Source organism: Lepidochelys kempii, chromosome 6, assembly GCF_965140265.1.
Source record: "Lepidochelys kempii isolate rLepKem1 chromosome 6, rLepKem1.hap2, whole genome shotgun sequence".
Taxonomy (NCBI): domain Eukaryota; kingdom Metazoa; phylum Chordata; order Testudines; family Cheloniidae; genus Lepidochelys; species Lepidochelys kempii.
The window spans coordinates 16,888,756-16,908,128 of record NC_133261.1 but is presented as its reverse complement, the minus strand read 5'-3'; the positions used below and the strand labels follow the sequence as shown (position 1 = coordinate 16,908,128).

The 19,373-nt window shown below is 52.6% G+C and overlaps 1 protein-coding gene across 1 annotated transcript in view; it reads right to left on the bottom strand.

Annotated features, from left to right (window-relative positions):
* The window catches only part of MYRF (myelin regulatory factor), a 105,959-nt gene that overhangs the window by 32,270 nt on the left and 54,316 nt on the right, over positions 1-19,373 (bottom strand). Inside the window, exons 5-10 of the mRNA XM_073346947.1 lie at positions 10,398-10,689; positions 9,490-9,695; positions 9,011-9,134; positions 1,533-1,728; positions 687-763; positions 125-235 (exon numbers count right to left, since the gene is read on the bottom strand). Coding sequence (XP_073203048.1) covers positions 125-235; positions 687-763; positions 1,533-1,728; positions 9,011-9,134; positions 9,490-9,695; positions 10,398-10,689 — 1,006 coding nt within the window. The remainder of the gene's footprint in view (positions 1-124; positions 236-686; positions 764-1,532; positions 1,729-9,010; positions 9,135-9,489; positions 9,696-10,397; positions 10,690-19,373) is intronic.

The following is a 19,373-nucleotide window of genomic DNA, read 5'->3' as shown; positions in this document are numbered from 1 at the left end:
TGCTCCCAGCCGCCAGGGGCAGCTCTGCAGCACTCTGCTCCCCAGTTCAGCCTCCCCGAGTCCCACGTTCGCAGTCCCGCCAAGCCCCCGTCACAGGCTCGGAGGGAACCATGCTGCTCCATACCTCTGGTCAGGGTTGGGCTTGCCCTTCTTCCTCATGTTATTAGCCGTGGTCTCGCTGAAATGCAGCCGCCCCACAGTGACCTTCGTGACCTGCTCCGGAGGCAGGTTGACCCTGGAGGGGGAAGCAGCGGAGCCACTGAGGACACAGAGCTGGAAAGGAGGCCGCACGGAGAACGGCCATTTCCCCTCACGTGGGAAGATCAGCCCCCAGCTGCAATCATCTAGGGAACTCCCACCTCTTCCTCACTTCAAGGGGTGTTGCCAAAATGCCTCAGATCAGGCTCCGGGGGCCAGGGGGACCCACCACAGGTCAGTGAGCTCTGGGCGTGGAGCGGAGAGGAGTCATTGTTTTGGGAAGTGAAGGAGACAGAGAGCGAGAATACTTTAAATACACTCCCCGCCTGAGCCCTCCATGCCAGCACCCTCTAGTACCCCCTCGCTCCACTCTGCCTTCCTACCCTTAGGGGTCCTCATCCCAGGGTCCCTCAATCTCCCCCTCCTTGGGTGGCTCTCCTGTGACAGGCTCCCCACCTTCAGGCCGCCACGCCCTGGACAGTACTCACGTGACAGGGTTGAAGGGCCGTTTGCTGCGGTCAGACTGCGACTGCTCTATGTTGATCGACTGGTTCAAGGCCTCTAACTGAAGGGAAAGATCCAGGAACATTACAGAGAGTGGAACGGCATGGCTTTCCCCTCTCTCAGCCCCTTTTCCCTCATCACCATTGTCCCAAGGACAATCTATCCAGCCACTTACCCAAAGTACATCAACAGCGCCAATCTCCCCAGTGTCTGGGCACCCATAATTACCCCCTGGGAATTTGCCTCACTGGCACCATAACCACTGCTCAGAAAAGACCAGGTTTACTTTGTCCCCTTACCATTGCCTGTACCTCCCCCGCCCCTTCTCCAGCTGTAAGAGAGGGCAGGAGTTCTCTGCACCAGCAGGGCCAGACAGCCTCTTCCTTGCTCCTCACACACAGACTCAAATGTACAGGCACTGATGTACATACAGAGCCCAGCCAGATTGCCCAGGGGAACCCTCTTTACTGCCTGTTCTCTCGTGACTAGACTTCACCCAGCAGATGGGGCTATGGCACAAGGCTCCTATCCTTCCTTTAGGTAACGTCCTGGTCACACAAAACTTGTGATTTCCACACATGCAGGCCGGATCACATATGCTTGTATCACACGCATTGGCTCCCCTACGTAGGCTCCACTCACTGACCCACTCACCCACAAACAGTACACAGTGATATAATGCTCATCATTCCCACCCAGAGACTGACAAGATCATACACACGGTAACAACACTGCCTGTGGGCCTATGGACACTGACACACATGCTCGCACACGCACCCTGAAATGGCCTTCAGCTCTTGCAGGGTTCTCCCCCTTCCCCCAGAACTTGCCTTCACTCCATGCAGCTTCAGGTAGAAGCAGTCGAGGGGCTTCAGGCCCTCAGGGGTCTTCACGTACTTGGGATCTCCGATCATGCCGATGTAGACCGTGACCTGGAAGTGATTCTTCTTCTGGCACACGAAGGCATCATCGCCCACGGAGAAGTTGAACCCTTTGTCCGCATCCACCCGGTACGTAGGTGGGGGGCTGTGCACCAAGGTAGGGGGAAAAGGCAGCAGGCATTAGACTGAAGGACAAACAACCCACTGATATCTCTGCATGGTCTGATAATTTATAGCAGGGGAGCAGCATAAACAGACAGAGTGTTTCATAGACACTTCTCATCTCATTAATGATCACACAGACCAGCTCTCCTCGTGTTTACAACCAAATAACATCCCCGTGGCAACTACAAGAATGGCTAATGTGGGAAAGTAACAATAGGGAAGCACTGTATGTATTTTTAGTTGTCTTTTAATGCAGTTCAGTAGCTGGAAACTGGGAGGAGGAGCCAGCATCGTGTGACTAGCCCACCTCTGTGCAGATCACCAGCAGGCTCTCTGCTTCATGGGTCACCAGTGACCCAAAGACCCCTTTGTGCGAACTTCTGGTGTACAGTGTAATTTATCCAAGGATCCCAATGTGCTTGACAGGACTGCGCCATGGCTAGTTCTGGGTTCAAACACAAGCAGCTGTTTAACTGTGCACAGCTGCTCTATGCAGCCGGTTAGGGAAAAGAGTGTAAGAGAATCCCATAGCCACTGGAAGCTGCAGGGGGGATTTTAGGCTGGCAGAATGTTTCCGGATCGAAAGGGAATATAGTTATTTGACTTGGAATTCACTCAGGCCACCAGGGTCACTCCCAGCTCTTACACAAGGTGCCACAGAATCTTTCATGACCACCAGGCAACAGAGAGGCATCACGTCCAATCACACTGCCCCTCCTTGAGCCACGCATTGGAGCCCTGACTTCGTACAGATTTAGAGTGAGCACATCCTGCTGCCCCTGCCTTGTCCTTGGAGGTCTTCCATCCACTCACCCCCAAGGTCCAGCCCTGCTTAACGTCTGGGATCTGACTTCTGAATTCTGCTCCTCGGGACAGGGGGCAGTGCTGGTGGATCAGGCTGACCTAGGAAGCCATGCAGGGATGGAGGTGTGGGGGGGCACTGGACATTCTCTGGGGGTTTCTCTCCTGAACAGGATCTTTCAGAGAGACTGATGAGACCCCTCATGGGGTTCCGTTCTCCAAGTGACCCATCCCGGCCTTGCTGCCAGGCTGTACCCGCCTTGAGCAGCCGGATTCCTGGGGAAATCAGAACCACCTGCTGCCACTGCTAACAGCTCCCACCATGGCACGTCCTGGCTGGGCGGGGAAACTTGGGCTACAGAGAAGAAACACGCACCAGCTGGGGAGGTTTAATCTGTATCTCCCTAATGGGCTGGTTACCATGGGAACGGCAAAAATATGTGGCCTTCGCACCAAGTCCCCCTTTCTCCCACCTCCCAAGATCCCTGGCCTGCACTCTGGGCTAGGGCCCCTCTGCGGGGCACTGCCTGCCTGGCACAGGTGGGAAAGGAAACACCCTCAAGTCAGTCACTCACTCAGCATTTCAACTGGGAGACCAAAATCCAATCTTTTCCCCCCTCTCCTCAATTTTCAAATCACAGGGAGCATCTGCACATAATTACAGGTGCCAGGACTCATTTTTCACACTAGGCATTGAAAAGTACAGTGCATCCTTCCACGAAAGAAAAAACCATGCCACCTTCCTCTCCTCCCAGGTGTTAATTTTTAGAATGAATGAACAACAGAGCTTCAAAAGGTCTGAGTGTCGGAGAAGAGTGACTGGGAGGGCAGGACAGCCACTGACAGAAAGACTTACGGCTCCACCAGACTATTAGACCGGACAGACTTCGTAGGCAGAAGTAAAGGCAGGAGAGGGTCACTCCCTTTTACACAGGCGTCTTCCCTCAGGCCTAGTCAATTCAGTGCCACAACTACCAGCCTGGCCTAAAAGAAGCCCCTCTCTTCTGGGGTCAAAAGGCAATTCATTCCCCGAAGCACGCACAAGAGACCCAACTAATCGAGGGCAAGATGTGTGGGTTCCCTAGAAGATGGGGTATTTTCACTTGAACAATAGCTGAACAGCAGCCAGTGGGTGAAATGTGGTCCAGGAAATTCTTCAGCATGACCATTTTCATCCTTAACACTGCAACATGGCCCACAAAGACTACAGTCCCAGTATGCAGTGCCCCGTCCTGATCTGGGCAGCCCAGCCACACTGCCCGCTGGGCATTTCCATACTGGCAAAAGCACCTGGATCATGCACAGGTGACAGAAGACGTGCGAGGATGCAACTTATTCAAGCTTTAATGAAAGGATCTTTCGCTCACGCTTTCATATCATCGGCTGTATGGGCTGCACTTCCACCCTGATGAGAAGGGTAATAGTTTTCATTTATTTTATGATTACCAGTATCATTACCCCCATTTTACAGGTGGGGAAGTGAGGTATAGAGGATGGGTGACTGACCTAAGGTCACAGAGTAACAGGGTTGGGGTTGGACGCCAAGTGTCCCGACTCCCAGTCCTATGCTCTTGACACAGTCACAGGGCCTTGCGGACCACACGGCCTTCTGATGAGGGTCACTGCCATCTACTTCATTTAGTGCCGAGTAAGCGCAGCCTCAGGACTTCTGGCAAGGAGCAAGTGCAGCCCTCAGCTCCCGACCTGTGATCTACAGATTCATGACTGCTTCCCGAATGGTTTGTAACTGCCAGGTTTCCCATCAGCCAATCAAGACTCTTAATTAAAACTACAGTGACACAAACTGGATCAGAGCAACAACAACATAAAGCATCAACAGAAACAGTAAGTTGGGTCCCTCTTTTAGAAGCATCGCCCAGCCCCATGTCATCCCAAAGTTCATTCGCCAGCCAGTTCCTGCTCCCACTGCTCCTGCTTCCCCCACAAGCCACATCCCCTCACTGGTCTCCCACGATTCCGCCAGCAGAAACACACCACCCCCCTGGGCTGTGTTTTTTGGACTCCCCAGTGGCAAATGGGTTAACGTTGAATGACGTCTTCCTGGTGATTCAGGCTCTGGTGAGTGAAGCCGGGACAGCTCCATGAGTAACCATTTATTTCTTCCTTGGAGTGGCAGAGGGACCCTGGGCCGCCTGAGATGTGACCTGAACAAAAAGCAGATGCTGGAAGTGGAGAGCGCTACCTTAGCCAGAAAGAATGAGAGGAATTTCCCTCTCTCGCTCTTGCCCCTTCCTCACAGCTTCAGAGCTTCATTTTTGCTTTCCACTTCTTCCCACTAAACTCCTTCATCTGCTCTCGCGGGTTCCTCTCTCTCAGCAACGTACGAATTGCCTATCATGGATCAGACCCAAGACCTGGCCCATCTCTGACAGTAGCAGGCATTAGATACTTCGGAGGAAGGTGTAAAAACCCTGCAGCAGGCAGAAGTGGGATTATCTGCCCTCCAGGTTAGGTCTCTCCTCTTCCTCAAGCTCTGTCATTTGATCCAGGTCTGTCTGTCTTTCCCCTTGGTCCCTCGTGAATGGGTCTCTGAGCGCATGCAGTCTGGGCTCCTCAAGCCCTGGTCCCTGTACCAACCGTGTGCATGCATATACACACACAGACCCTCCCTCCCCTAACAACCGCTCTCACCCTGACACACACAGAAACCCAATTCACTCACTCCCGCCCTACACTATCGCGGCACCTTCAGAAACTGCATAGTCTCCTCCGCTCATCCCCCTGGGCCTCAACCTCACTGCCTCCGTAGCGTACCAGGGCCCTGCTGGAGGGGCGGTGGTCTGCATGTGCCACTGCTGTACCAGGGGAGAACCATGCGCCAGCTGCAGCCAAGAGAGATACAGCGAGTGAGGAGGGGGGGGGGGGAGTTCACAAAACAAACAGTAGCCTCCCAAATGTGTTCTGGTTAACGTCCATTCGGGCTGATGGCTGCCCAACACACATGCACACGCACAGAGAAAACCCCTCAGAGGGTCCCCCCTCCTCCGCCTCCCAGAACATACTGCCCAGATGAACATGATTCCCCATACTTCAATTCCCCATAGCACCAAACAGACAGAGCTTTCTGATTGGCTGTGAGTGATGTCATCTCCGTGGGCAACAAGCCTCTGCAAACATCCAGGGTCTAATGTGGAAATTCCATTTCAGAGCTTTTGAAGCCAGATGGGACCATTCTGATCTTCTAGTCCGAGCCCTGGGTCAAGCCCCTAACTCCTGGTTGAGCTCTGTTAGCAGGACACATCCAATCCTGATTTAAAGCATGGAGAATCCACCACCTCCCTTGGTAAATTGCTCCAGTAATTATTTACCCTCACTGTTAAAAAATCCATCCTGTAACAGCAAAAACACCATCTCTGGCCTCCTGCCAGATGGGTGTTGTATCCCCTTGGAAACTATCTCCCCCAAGTTTCAACTCACTGCCTTTGGTGGCACTGGTATGCAGAATTATACCCCATGAAGCACTGGCCTACAAAATTCCAGCACCCTGGGCCATGGGGATAATTAACATACATTTCTTGGGTTTTAAACGTGTCCCCTGGATGGTTCCATCCTTGATGGATGTTTGGTGCCAATCTGGCATTGGGGGATAAACGACCTTAGGTGCCAGGCTCCACTACTGAGAGTGAGAATGAAGATTATTCATTGACTTGCAACCTGCCTCATTTCAACCAATCAAAACTCAGGCCACAGCCAAAGCCACACTAATTTTTTCGAGTGAGAGTGGGAAGGTCAGAGGGCAAACTCTTGGGAATAGGTCGTCTAGGGTCAAATGGATTATTTTAGCCAAAAGGCCTCCACTGATGAAAAGTAGATTAACGCAGGTTTCAGAAGCTCAGGATTGGAGAAGAGGTGATTTCTCCTAATGCTGAGTGAAGCTGAAAGGTTATGAACTCCCCAAAGCCAGTGTCTGACATGAGGGATGGTGGTGGTGTGGGGCCCCAGGCCTCTGCGGAGGGGGCCAGGCGGGAACCACCCCCCAGCACTCACTGGCGGTGCGGCTGGGGCCGGGTCGCTGCACTTCCCGATGCCGGTGAGTGCAGGCCCGGCCCTGCTGCAGAGCTCAGGGGAGTGGGGGCCGAGCTAGGTTGGGGAAGAGGTGGGGCCGGGGCAGAGCCGGAGCAGGAGTTGTGGGGCACCAAAATTTCCTGGTGCCCTGCGCAGCTGCGTGCTTTGCTTACAGGTAAGGACGGCCCTGCCCAGGGGCTGGTGAGAAATGCAGCCTGGGTCTGGGAACCTGAGCAATTTCCTGTGGGTCCGCACTCGCTCCCCACTCTCACCTGCTGGACCCATGTGAAGGGCAAGAGTAAGAAAAGGATGAGACTCTGATCCCACAGTTCAGCTCCCTAGGGCTGAGATTGGAGCTAAAAACCCTCTGGCTTCTTCTGGAGAACGAAACACCTAGTACAGAACCAGTCACACACGTGGTCACCTGGCTTGGAGTAACCCTGTGGAGAACCCACCTCTCTGCTGCAATTCTCCTCCAGTTTGGAACAAAGCACCTCATCTTCCCCCGACATCTAGTTCTGGAGCTGGTACACAAGAAGCTCCAAGAGCTTTGCAGAGGTCAAAGCCGCCTTCTCATTCTAGCACTGCTGCAGTGGGCTCCCGGCCGGGGCTTTCCCAAACGGCTGAGCTGTGAGAGACAACTTAGGTCTGCCTCCTAAGGATCAGCTCTCCCTTCACTCCTTGAGGCCTGGAAAGGAAAGGCCAGCTGGGCCTGCTCCCTTTCTGTGACCCCCTCTGGCTGCCCACATGGCACTGGCCCAAACAGCTTTGTCCTTCCAGAGGGAGGTTAATTCTGCATGAGAGGAAGGACGGTCTTCCCCCTAAGGCAAAGGCCTGAGAGTCAGCCCAGCTGGATTCTGTTCCCAGATCTGCCAAAAGCTCATCCTGTGACTGGGGCAAGTCCCGTCATGTCTCTGTGCCTCACTTTCCCCAGCTGTAATATCGGGTTTAATTCACTGAGAATCTCAGCGGTAGGCAGTGTTGCTACACACCCGGTGGGAACTTGGAACCAGCTGGCCACACACTCTGGCATCTGAGGCAGCCTCCCTAGGTCACACGCCCTTCCCTGCTCCCGGAGCCAGCCCTGCCAGGAGTTCTTGGCCTTTTCTCTGCACGTCGTTCTGACGAAGCCTGATCATTCTCTCATTTTAGCTGGTATCCTGCACAACAAAGCCCCTCCCCCGAGCCCCAAAATAGGGCCCCAAACAGAGACTGGCTGGGTGGGACCTGAGGAGGAGTACGGGGTGTTTACAGGACTAGCCGCTCCTGGAATCCAGACTGCTGCTTGCCAGTGTTCAGTCACCTTTCCGGAATGCGGGGAGGATTTGCAGCAATTTCTTCCTGAACATTCATCTTCCTTGCCCTGTGAGCTGCACGCACTTGTTCCCTGCACCCCGCCCTTCCCTCCACTTCAGCCTCCCAGCCTTTCCCTCCCCCTTGCAGCATTTCTCTGCACCCCTCAACTCCACCTCAGCCCCTTGGCCTTTCCCTCCATCTCCGCCCTCTCTTGCAGCCTCTTGGCCTTCCCCTCCCTGCAACTCTCTTCCTCCTGCCCCCCATCTGGCTCTGTCTGGGTACGTCTAAGCTGGAGCTGGAGGTGTAATTTCCGGCTCAGGCAGACCTACCCATGCTAACTCTGATCCAGCTGGCGCACTGAACGTCGTAGTGTAGCCTCGGCTGCGCAAGGAGTTAGCCACGAGCCTGTCTGAAAGCGAGGTACTTACTTGGGCAGCTAGTCCCTCCTGCCACTCAAACCGCTGCAGCTACGCTGCTGTTCGTAGTGTGCCAGCTGGATCAGAGCTGGCCTGGGTACGTCTGCCTGAGCTGCGAATTCCACCTCCAGTGCAGACTTACCCTCTGTCTTTCTATCCCCCCACTCCCTCTGCATGTTTCCCTTCCCGCTGTGGCTACTTCCCAGCTCTCGCCAAGCCTGTGGGCAGCAGGAGCCAGCAGCCCACTTCTCCACACTCCTGACCAAGGTCTCTTTTGATGAGCCACGTCTCACGCCTTTAGAGGAGAGTTAATGTTCATTTTAAAAATTCAGGGCGGTGGATGAGCCTGAAGCTGGGGGCAGAGGCCCCTCTGATCCAAAGAGACCCTTAGACAGGCTGGGTTTGGTATCATAGGCTCCTGCTAAGCGGGGCTGGGCTGTGCTCTGAGTAACGTAAGGCGACGGCAATAGCCAGAACTGCCTCAGATGGTGCAATCAGCCGCTCACACACAGCTCTGTTCCTGGGGTCAGCCGGCATTTCGCGCTCGCAGAGAATTAACTTTCCCCTGGGCAGGTTACAATGGAGACCGATGCAGGATCCCAGGGATTCCAGCACAACGCTGCCCCCCAACCCCCCTGTGACTCCCAGGGTAAGGGAGGACAAAGGGCTGGTGGGGTAGACATGAGTGTGGCTGTATCTCTGGGAGACCAGTCAGTTACTCACAGCTCCTTGTAGTTGGCATCGTAGAGAGTCACCCACTTGTTCTGCTGATGCGGCTGCCACTTTATAGACTGGTAGTTGGGATCCAGGTAGGAGCCGTTTAAGCTGTCGTTGTCTTGAATCAGCCCTGCAGCCATGGGGAAATATTTACTGAAATCATTTCTGTGAGGTCCCTGACCAGGCAAGAGCTCCCCATGCTGGTGCAAGGGAGATACTTCCACTCTGCACTCGCTCACCCGGGGGGGCCCATGTCCTGACTGCGCTATCTGTGCCCCAACCCAGGGCCAAAGGGAGAGCATCCACCCTCTGCACTTTCAGCTCCGGGAACAACTCTCTCATTTGCTTATCTGGGGGGACACTTCCATTCTCACTCTGTCCTGCAGGCTCCTCTCCCGTGCACCCCACCTGGGGAGAGCTCCCCCTGCTGGTGCCAGGGAGGTGTTTGGTAATGTTGGGGGAGGGGTGGGACGAAGAGCACATACCTGGTGAGAGTGCCCCCTGCTGGTGCCAGGGAGGCGTTTGGACTCTGTCAGGGTTGAGTGGCACAGACCCCATACCTGGCTCCTGCTTTATCATCCCGTTGAGCATCTGTGCGTTGAGTGTGTTGGGGGGTGACTCTGAGTGTTTCCGCTTCTTGGCTGGGTGAACTGGGAGGCTGCAGAGATCAACCGGGACAGCAAACCCTGAGCTGCGAGGCAGCGAGCAGGAAAGCAGGGCAGCTGTCAACCTCCACCAAGGAAAAGGCAAGCGGGGGGCTGATGGGCCCCAGCAGCAGGAGCAGGATAGGGGCAGGGGCTCAAGTGAGGGCAAACATCTGGTTCAAACGTTTATAAATTAAAGGCTTTGTGCTCTCAGTAAAGGGAGACCCATTACTTTTCCGTGTCATTATTGCCCCTCCCCCCTGCTATGCCCCACCCCTGCACCTCCTCCATTCCCCACCCCACTGCCCCCTTACCGCCATGCCCCACCCCTACACCTCCTCCATTCCCCATCCCACTCCCTTACTGCATGTTCTGCCATACACCCTCCATTCCCCACCCCCACTATCTCCCTCGCACCACCCCCCACTGTGCTTCACCACTCTGCCCTCCAGGCCATGGTATCGTAACCTCTGCCCCATGTCCTCAAATCCCCACGATCACACTCTCCAGCCTGCTACGACGCCCCTCCTCACCCTAGTCTGGCTCTTCACCAGGGGGTTTACCTACTAGCTGTGTTATCCCTCAGCACAGAAAATCCCCCGTGCCCAATGCGCCCCACTAGTGCACCCTTCTTCACCATCCTCACTCTCCGCGCACACTCATCGCTCGGAAACAGCCCTACAGCAGCGAGGACGTCCGGGATCCAAACATCCCCCTCGGTCCTCGCAGTCCCTCCCCGGTGCTCTTACTCTGCTCCGTGCTGCTGCAGGAGCTGGTGAAGCATCTGCGACTGCTGGGCGTGGTGGAGATCACCTGGGGACATGCCCTGCCCGATGACGTACGGCGGCATCAGCGGCTCAGGCTTCATGAACATGTCCCGCTGCATGCTGGGATAGTGGGGGTTGTGCTGCTGCTGGTGTGGATGCGGCGGAGGTGGTGGGGGACCCTGAAGGTGGGGAGGCGGGGGAGGGTGCTCCAGCCGGGAAGGTGGGGTCATGTGGCACATGTTCTCGGGGGTCATGGTCCGGAGGAGGTGAGGATCTTCAAAGAAAATATAATGGATTTATTAGAACGACATACAAAGCCAAACACAATCTGTCCCGAGTCCACCCCGCCCATCCCACTCAACCGCCCTCCCCTCTCCGAGTCCCAGGGGAGTCCCAACCCACCCACGGCAGATCAGATCATGTTCCCGCAAACTCCCTCCGCTTCCCCAAGCTCGGGTTACTAAACGGCTGGGGTTCCCTGGACACAGCCTCTTTTTCGAGCCTCCACCCTATGTCTGGGGAGGGACAATTTGAAAAACAACAGGCAATATCCAGGGTTTTGCAGAGCAGACCACGCTGCAGCTCAGAAAGAGCCTCCTGTGAATTGGCAGCTGATTGGTCCATTCCCCTATAAGCCACAGTGGCTGGATCCCGCCGACCCAGGTCCCAGCTCCCAGCTACAGGGTGGGGGTCCCGCAGGGAGGTGCTGAGTGACAGCTAGCAGTGGGTCCTGGGCTTGTGCCAGCCGCCCTGTCACTGTGACAGGGAATGACACTGCCTCCCCACCTCCAGTGAGTACCCCCACCACAGGTACCCCGCTCCAGCATCCCCCACTGTACCTCCACCTGCCTGCCCCCTGCCTCAGTCCCAACACACTTGGGCCCCTAGCCCACCTCTCCCAAATGAGTCTACTCTGGTGTGGGTCACTGTGCAGGCAATTCTGGGACTGGATTTCTCTTCCAATCTCCTGCTTCTTGGGAGGCCCAGGCGTCCCACGGGGATGGCTAGGGATTTCCAGTTTGTAAGGAGAGTTCCAACTACTTTTCCTTTATAAACTCAGCAGCATGGTGGGGCTTTGGGCCCCGTGATTTGGAAAGGAGGATTGAGGAAGCCGGATGAGCAGAAAGCCCCACGCCCACAGTTAGCAAGGGTCCCAAAGGGCTCACATCTGATCTAGTCAATGCGTAATAGGAGGCTGACATCACATTACAGCTAAGGTTCAAACAACACAATCAGGATGTTCAGAGTTCAAGCTCCCAGTATCTCCCAACACACAAGTCACTAACGCCTTGGTATGTAGGTGCAATGGGGCAGAGTTAGTATTTAGCTGGACTGCTGTAGCATCAGGAATCGGGGCTCCTGTGATGATTTAGCTTATGTCTGTCTGTCTCTATAGCACGCTACAAATGCCACTTCCGTTGTGAGAAGAACCCATCCATCCCTGATGTCTTTGTGCCTCTATCTTGGCCTGGAATTGCAAACCACAGGGCAAACAATGCAGAGAGATCAGGAGCTGTTAATCCGGAGGATCACCTATTGAAATGCAAGCACCTCGGCCAATGAGCCCACAGATATCCCGTCCTTCCAGGTGAGCTAGTAACCAAGCAATGGCTCACCTGACAAGGGACTTGACTGGTCACCCGTCCAAGGGGACTGCAGCTTTACAAAAGGGCAGCTCCCTCACAGACCACCATATTTAGAGAGGGAGACGCACTAGAACCTGATGGCTGAGCGGGAGGAGAGGGACACAGGAAGGACCAGGGACCCTGGAAAAGTCTGTCCCAGACCCATAGGGTTCTCTGAGTGGCAAGGAGGGATTTGCATGCAGGCTTTATTTTTCTAGAGATCTGTATCTATCTTGTCTATGCAAACAGAATGTGCGCTTAGAAACTCCTTTGCAGAGTCTGCGTGTTACCTGTTTACACTGCCACGGAGCCCTCAAAGAAATCAGAGGGTCCACTGCTTCGGCAGAACTTGGGGAGCATGCAGCAGCTACTGGGGAGGCTTGGATAAGGCAGCACTAGTTCCAGGGCCTATTCAATCAGACCGCGTGGCCCCCACTGCCAAGAGGGGTGTCAGACAAGGGGTCTGCCCCTGCAGCATGTGCCTAGAAGCCCAGAACCTGAGAGACAGTCTGGCTGAACTCTACCCAGGCCCAGCAAGCTAAGAGCAGCCTGGGGAGCATCCAGATGGGAGAGCTCATGAGGGTTGTAACAGCCCCATCGTACTAGGTGGCGCTGTGCACATCCAGAGCCAACGAACAGCCCCTCCCCAAAGAGCTGACAATATAAAACAAGAGACAAGCAGCAGGAGGGCGCGTCAGGTAACAGCAAGACGCTTAGGGACAGCCGGATAAGCAGCGGTCACAGTACTCCTGCTGCCTAGCCGCAGCCAACGATTTTGTGAGCACACTCAGAAGCTGCACAGGAAATAAGACAGGGGAAAGCTCACTTGCTGTGCCCCCAGCACCACCCTGCAAGCCCAGACTAGTCCCCTCGTTGCACCAGCCCTGCCCAGCTCCTGCCTATCGTAGATACTTCTCTGGCCCCCAACACTGCATGATCTGAGCACCTCACAATCTTCCGGGTATTTAGCATCAATCCGCCCCCCGAGGAGCAGGGAAATGCTGTTATCTCCATGTTACAGCCAGGGCCAATCGGGAGGGAGGGCCAGGAGGGCCATTTGGCCTGGGCCTGAAGCTCAAAGGGGGCCTCAAATTGAGACACTTGTTAAGTTTTGCAACTTGTTTTTATGCACATAATTTTTTTGCTAACTGATAGATTTTGTCATATTAAAGAGTTAAAAATGTTCATAAATATTAATAAAAATATATCAGTTCTGATGGCACAAGATTAGACCAGGTGTCGTCATTTTTTCTTTTTATTATGGCTAGGGGCCTTGTAGCGAGATGACGACTCGCTGGTGTGGCATCTCCTGCTGGTCGTCTGGGAATTAGCTCTTTTCCAGTGTACGGAGCGCCCTCTGCTGGCCGATGGCTCACCTGCCTCAGGTCCCTGTGTCCCTCCCGGACCCCGGTGCTACTTTATCTCAGGGTTCTGCCCCAGCAGTACCCCCCCCCACTCTGGGTCTCCCAACCCTCTAAACCCACCTTGCCGCAGTGGCTACTGCCCGTCCTCATCTAGCCCCCTCTCACTGGGGCAGACTGCAGTCTGTAAAGGCCACTCATCACTGGCAAGGGTTTAGGACCTACTGCCTTTGCCTCTCCCTAGGCTGCCCCAGTACCTTTTCATAGGCCTTCATCAAGGCCTGCAGCCTGGGGGTTTACCAGGCTGGAGCTCCCCAGTTCCCTTTGCCCTTCCCCAGCACTGCTCCGCTTCAGGTACCTTGCTCCCAGGCAGCTAGCCCTTCCCCCTCCAGGGCTGGAGTGAGACTCCTACAACTCCTGGCCCCCAGCCCTCTTATCAGGCCCAGCTGGGCCCTAATTGAGCTGGCCACACCTGTGGTTGCTTCCCCAATCAGCATAGCTTGGCTGCTTTTAACCCCTGTCTACTAGAGTGGGGCAGCTGCCCCACTACAGGCCTCAAAAGCTGGAAGTGGCCTGGGCCTCCCTGGACCTCTGAGAGGGCCTGGTTACTGCTGGGGAACTCAGGCGTGGAGAGGCGAAGGGGCTTGCTTACAGCCTCACAGGGAATCTGGGGCAGAGCAGGGAACTGAACCTGGGTCTCTCCAGTCCAAGGCTAGTAACATAATCACTGGACAATCCTTCCTCAGTTCCTGTATCAGCAAGCCCAGCAACTCCCTGCTCCCTCACTCCCAGCTTATCCTGCTCACTGCCCCTTTATCCTGGAGCCATGAGCCATCCTGTAACCACAGTTCCAACCTCTCCCTCTCCGTGCCACACCCACGCCCTCCAGTCACTGCCCCCCCCCACCTCAACAGCCTCCTCTCCTAACCACGCAGCCCTCCCAGCCTGGGCTTTCGACTGCACGCTGGCTGCACTTTGGCTGCACTTTGTGGCTGCACTCTCATTCTCACTGAAGTCAACGCTTGCCATGGGAGTGACCCTCTCTGAGCCACTGGGGAGGGAAGCCACAGGTGGGGGCTGACTGGAGAAAGACACAGACTGGCCCAACCTGCCTTTTGAGGGTTGGAAATCTCACCCTCAGTGGTACAATAACAAGATATTTTTGTGTGTGTGCATTTAATTCACTAATATACATTTTTAAACACAGAGAGGACTTTGTTCCTCACATTTAAATAAACAAGGGAGATTCAAATACACACTCCTACTCCCCACTTCTATATGTGGGATCAGATATTGAAATGAAGCCACTATCTGGATTTATTTGACTGTGTTGCCATCAAAATAAATGTTTAACGAGAGGCATCTGGGGGTGTATGCAAACTAACTGTCCCCACCACAGGCCCCGATCCAGAAACAAATTCCTCACAAGGAAAACCCTGTGTCCACATGGAACTCCTGGCAAGATCCAGGCCTTACACGTTAACCTGCAAACACTCACTACCCAATACACCACATACTGATGCAAGCAGTCTCACTGAAGTCAATTCATTGGAATTAATTTGCAAACTGGATACAATTAACTTAGGCTTGAATAGAGACTGGGAGTGGATCGGTCATTACACAAAGTAAAACTATTTCCCTATGTTTATTCCCCCCCTGTTCTTCAGACGTTCTTGTCAACTGCTGGAAATTGCCCATCTTGATTATCACTATAAAAGGTTCCCCCTCACACCCTCACTCTCCTGCTGGTAATAGCTCACCTTAAGTGATCACTCTGGTTACAGTGTGTATGGTAACACCCATTGTTTCATGTTCTCTATGTATATAAATCTCCCCACTGTATTTTCCACTGAATGCATCCGAAGAAGTGAGCTGTAGCTCACGAAAGCTTATGCTCAAATAAATTTGTTAGTCTCTAAGGTGCCACATGTACTCCTTTTCTTTTTACTGAAGTCAATGGGACTACTCACAGTATTATTTGCAGCAGCAGGCCCTTACCCTTTTAGAAAGAATGGCGTCCCTAGGCTTCAAACATTCAGCTGGACTGATCCTAAGTCAAATGTCTCCCAGTGCAATACATTAAGAAATAAGGCCCAAGGAAAGGTGGAAGTTTCTAACATGAACTGCTGAAACCCATTTGTTTTCACACATGAATCTCTGGAGACCCCAACTCCACCCTGCAAAAATAAAATTCACGTGGGAGCTGAGAAAAGGCATGAGAAATTTTAGCCCCAAGGGTCGTTTTTTGGGGCCAGAAAATAGTAAACATCTGGAAGAAAGGTCAAGGAATTAAATAAATCGTAATTGGATTTGGGCCCCAGATACAACGTTTTGGTTGGGTTCATCTCTATCCTTACCCTGAATTACTATATCTTGGATATGATATTAGGTAACAATACTTGAATATTAAGGAGCGGCACTACACACTCCAGCTTGAAGTTGAAGCAGTGTTGCCAACTCTATGAAACTGCAAGTCAAGTTATATTTGATGATCATCTTAAAGCCCCAGATCCTGGAGTCCTGTGAAGATGTGAGTTGCATTGTAAACAAAAGGTAAGTTTCTAGTTCTTGTGGTTACAGAGAAAAGTTTGAAAATATGAACTCCAAAGGCTCGAACACCAAAAGGGTAAATACAAAGAACACAATATTTACTTATTTTTAAAATCTCATTATTTTAAGGCAATCTCAGGATTTTGGGGGGGGGTGGGGGGGAGGAAATCACTCAAGTGTTTGAAAACTTGGGGTTGGCGCCATAGAAACCAGCTACCCATTACTGTCAACACCTCCCCTTCTGCCCCTGCCCAAAAACCAACTCATCCATCTGAAGTTTCACATGCCTCGTCTCAGCGCAGGGTAGAGGGTTTTATGGAACGTCTGGGGCAAGTCACACTGGGCAGTACAGTGCTAGGTGCCTATGTGCACACAATGGGAGGTGCACATGAAGACTCTGGCATGACCCCTGTCCTCCGGCACAAGCAGAGGCCGCTTGTGAACTTACAGAGCTGAGCGCAAAGCGTTATTACTCCCCTCCTTCCAAAGACTCTAACCAAGCGGCTGTTAGACCCTGGCTCAAGAAACCAGCTGCCTACATGGACGATCTTGCCAGCTACAACCATATCTCAAGTCTGCCTTTGTGGGGGAGGTTATCGAGGTGGTGGTGCAAGGAAAATCTGGAAACAGAGCTCCCTGCTAATCAAGGGAATCTCCCCCACCCCATCATACATCCCTCCTGAGCACAGACATGCAAGGATGCTAGCTCACGAAAGCTTATGCTCTAATAAATTGGTTAGTCTCTAAGGTGCCACAAGTACTCCTTTTCTTTTTAGAGACACAGTGTTAGTTATGTGAATGACAGGCATCACTTTATAATCACACTTGAAAACAGTGGTGCCTCTGCATTCCCTGGACTTGGCCGTGACAGGGGCTTGAAGGAAGGCGACCCCTAGGCAGCACAGACTGTATAAAATGGAGACATTGCTCACTGGCTGGGGGAAATGACCAAATAATATGGTTAGGAACTGTCCCCACTAGCGAGGGGGCACATCTACCTTTTGTCACAGAAGTTTGCAGTTGAAAGGTATTACTGGCCTCTTGGTTGTTCCTGGATTCCCAGGTTCGTCTGTGGCAGGAAAACTGCAGCCATTTCTTAGAAGGGACCTTGCTACACTCCTCAGCGCCTTGTTCACTTCCAGAACAGATTGCTGCCATGCGCTCTGCATGGGGCTACAACCGAAGACCACCTGAGAGCTACCTTCACCATCCTCTTTGCAACACAAAGCAACCAATTTAAATAAATGATTGAAACTCTTGCCCCGGGATACTCCTCCTCCAGGCAGATTTAAACTCCTCCATTACGAGATGTTGCAAGTGAAGAAACAGAGCAAGAACTAAAAGAATCAACACTGACATTAATGCAACGTGGTCAAACACGAGAAATGGCCTGTTAATGGCTAGAAGTATATATAGAGGCAAACCTGCGTTTTGGCTTAATTCTCTTGCTTCTATATCTGAGAAGAGAACAAAAGAATATGGTATCCAAGTTGGTGAGGATGCTGTGCAGGGACAGAGAACAAAGTATGACCAGGAACACTTTACCATGTGCTCAGACAATGAACATAAAATGATGATGATGCTAGAACTGGTAGGATGCAGACATGGGGCGTTCAATTAAACCTCTTTGGGGAATAAGTAACACCAAACGCACAGGATGGAAGTTCACACATTGTCCTGCAACTGCTACCATCCTCATAGCTGGTTGACTGGAAACGTGGGACTGATGTCTCAGCTTCCCTAGGATTCTTGGCAGAAGGCTCAGAACCCCGCAGGCCAGACCGTCAGCTGGTGGAAATCTGTGCAGCTCCTCTGACTTCAGTGGTGCTCCACCAATTTATGCCATCTGAGGATCTGTCCCTATGTTACATTTGCATCCAACTATAACCATTATAGTTTGGACACTGAGCAAGAGCAGGACTTCTCATGCTGTTTGCACAGGGATTCTACAGAGAGGCACTAGGCTCGCAAAAGCAACGGAATAAGGTTTAAGCGGAATTTGATAGAAAACAGGCAGACGAGGCTACTGCTGGAGTTCAGGAAAATCTAGCTTGACCTAAATAACGAAGAACTGAAACCACACTAGGACAAAACTGAAAAGCGAGTCCGAGAAGCTATGGAACATTTTGGATACTTAGCCAAAGTGACTGGTCCCAGATACATAGGTTCATCAGGCAAGCCCAGAACAGGAAAAGGAGGCTTGAAGCGTAGAGGTATGGTAGGCAGTGGGGCCTAGCAGATAGAGCACTAGACTGAGAATCAGGAGACCTGCATTCTATTCCCAACTCAGCCATCATATAATCATAGAATATCAGGGTTGGGGGACCTCAGGGAGGTCACCTAGTCCAATCCCCTGCTCAAAGCAGGACCAATCCCCAACTAAATCATCCCAGCCAGGGCTTTGTCCAGCCTGACCTTAAAAACTTCTAAGGAAGGAGATTCCACCACCTCCCTAGGTAACACATTCCAGTGTTTCACCACCCTCCGAGTTGAAAAAGTTTTTCCTAATATCCAACCTAAACCTCCCACACTGCAGCTTCTCGTCCACTGTAACCCCTAGGTCCTTTTCTGCAGAACTGCTGCTGAGCCATTCGGTCCCTAGTCCGTAGCAGTGCATTGGATTCTTCTGTCCTAAGTGCAGGACTCTGCACTTGTCCTTGTTGAATCTCATCAGATTTCTTTTGGCCCAATCCTCCAATTTGTCTAGGTCCCTCTGGATCCTATCCCTACCCTCCAGCGTATCTCCCACTCCTCCCAGTTTAGTGTCGTCTGCAAACTTGCTGAGGGTGCAATCCACACCATCCTCCAGATCATTAATGAAGATATTGAACAAAACTGTCCCCAGGACCAACTCTTGGGGTACTCCATTTGATACCAGCTGTCAACTAGACATGGAGCCATTGATCACTATCCGTTGAGCCCAACAATCTAGCCAGCTTTCATCCACCTTATAGTCCATTCATCCAGCCCATACTTCTTTAACTTACTGGCAAGAATACTGTGGGAGACGGTGTCAAAAGCTTTGCTAAAGTCAAGGAACAACACATCCACTGCTTCATCCATAGAGCCAGTTATCTCGTCATAGAAGGCAATTAGATTAGTCAGGCATGACTTGCCCTTGGTGAATCCATGCTGACTGTTCCTGATCACTTTCCTCTCCTCTAAGTGCCTGCTGAGTAACCTTGGGCAACTCACTTTGGCTCTGTGCCTCAGTTTCCCCATTTGTAAAATGGGGATAACGACGCTGACCTCCTTTGTAAACCACTGTGAGATCTACCCACAAAACGGGCTAGATAAGAGCTAGGTATTATTGCTTAGTATTAGGTAATGGAACATCATATTGAGTCCCTTCCTTTCCCTTTTAATATTTACAACTGAAGAGCCACATTACTCCCCTGAATCTATGTTTGTGAAGGAGGTTG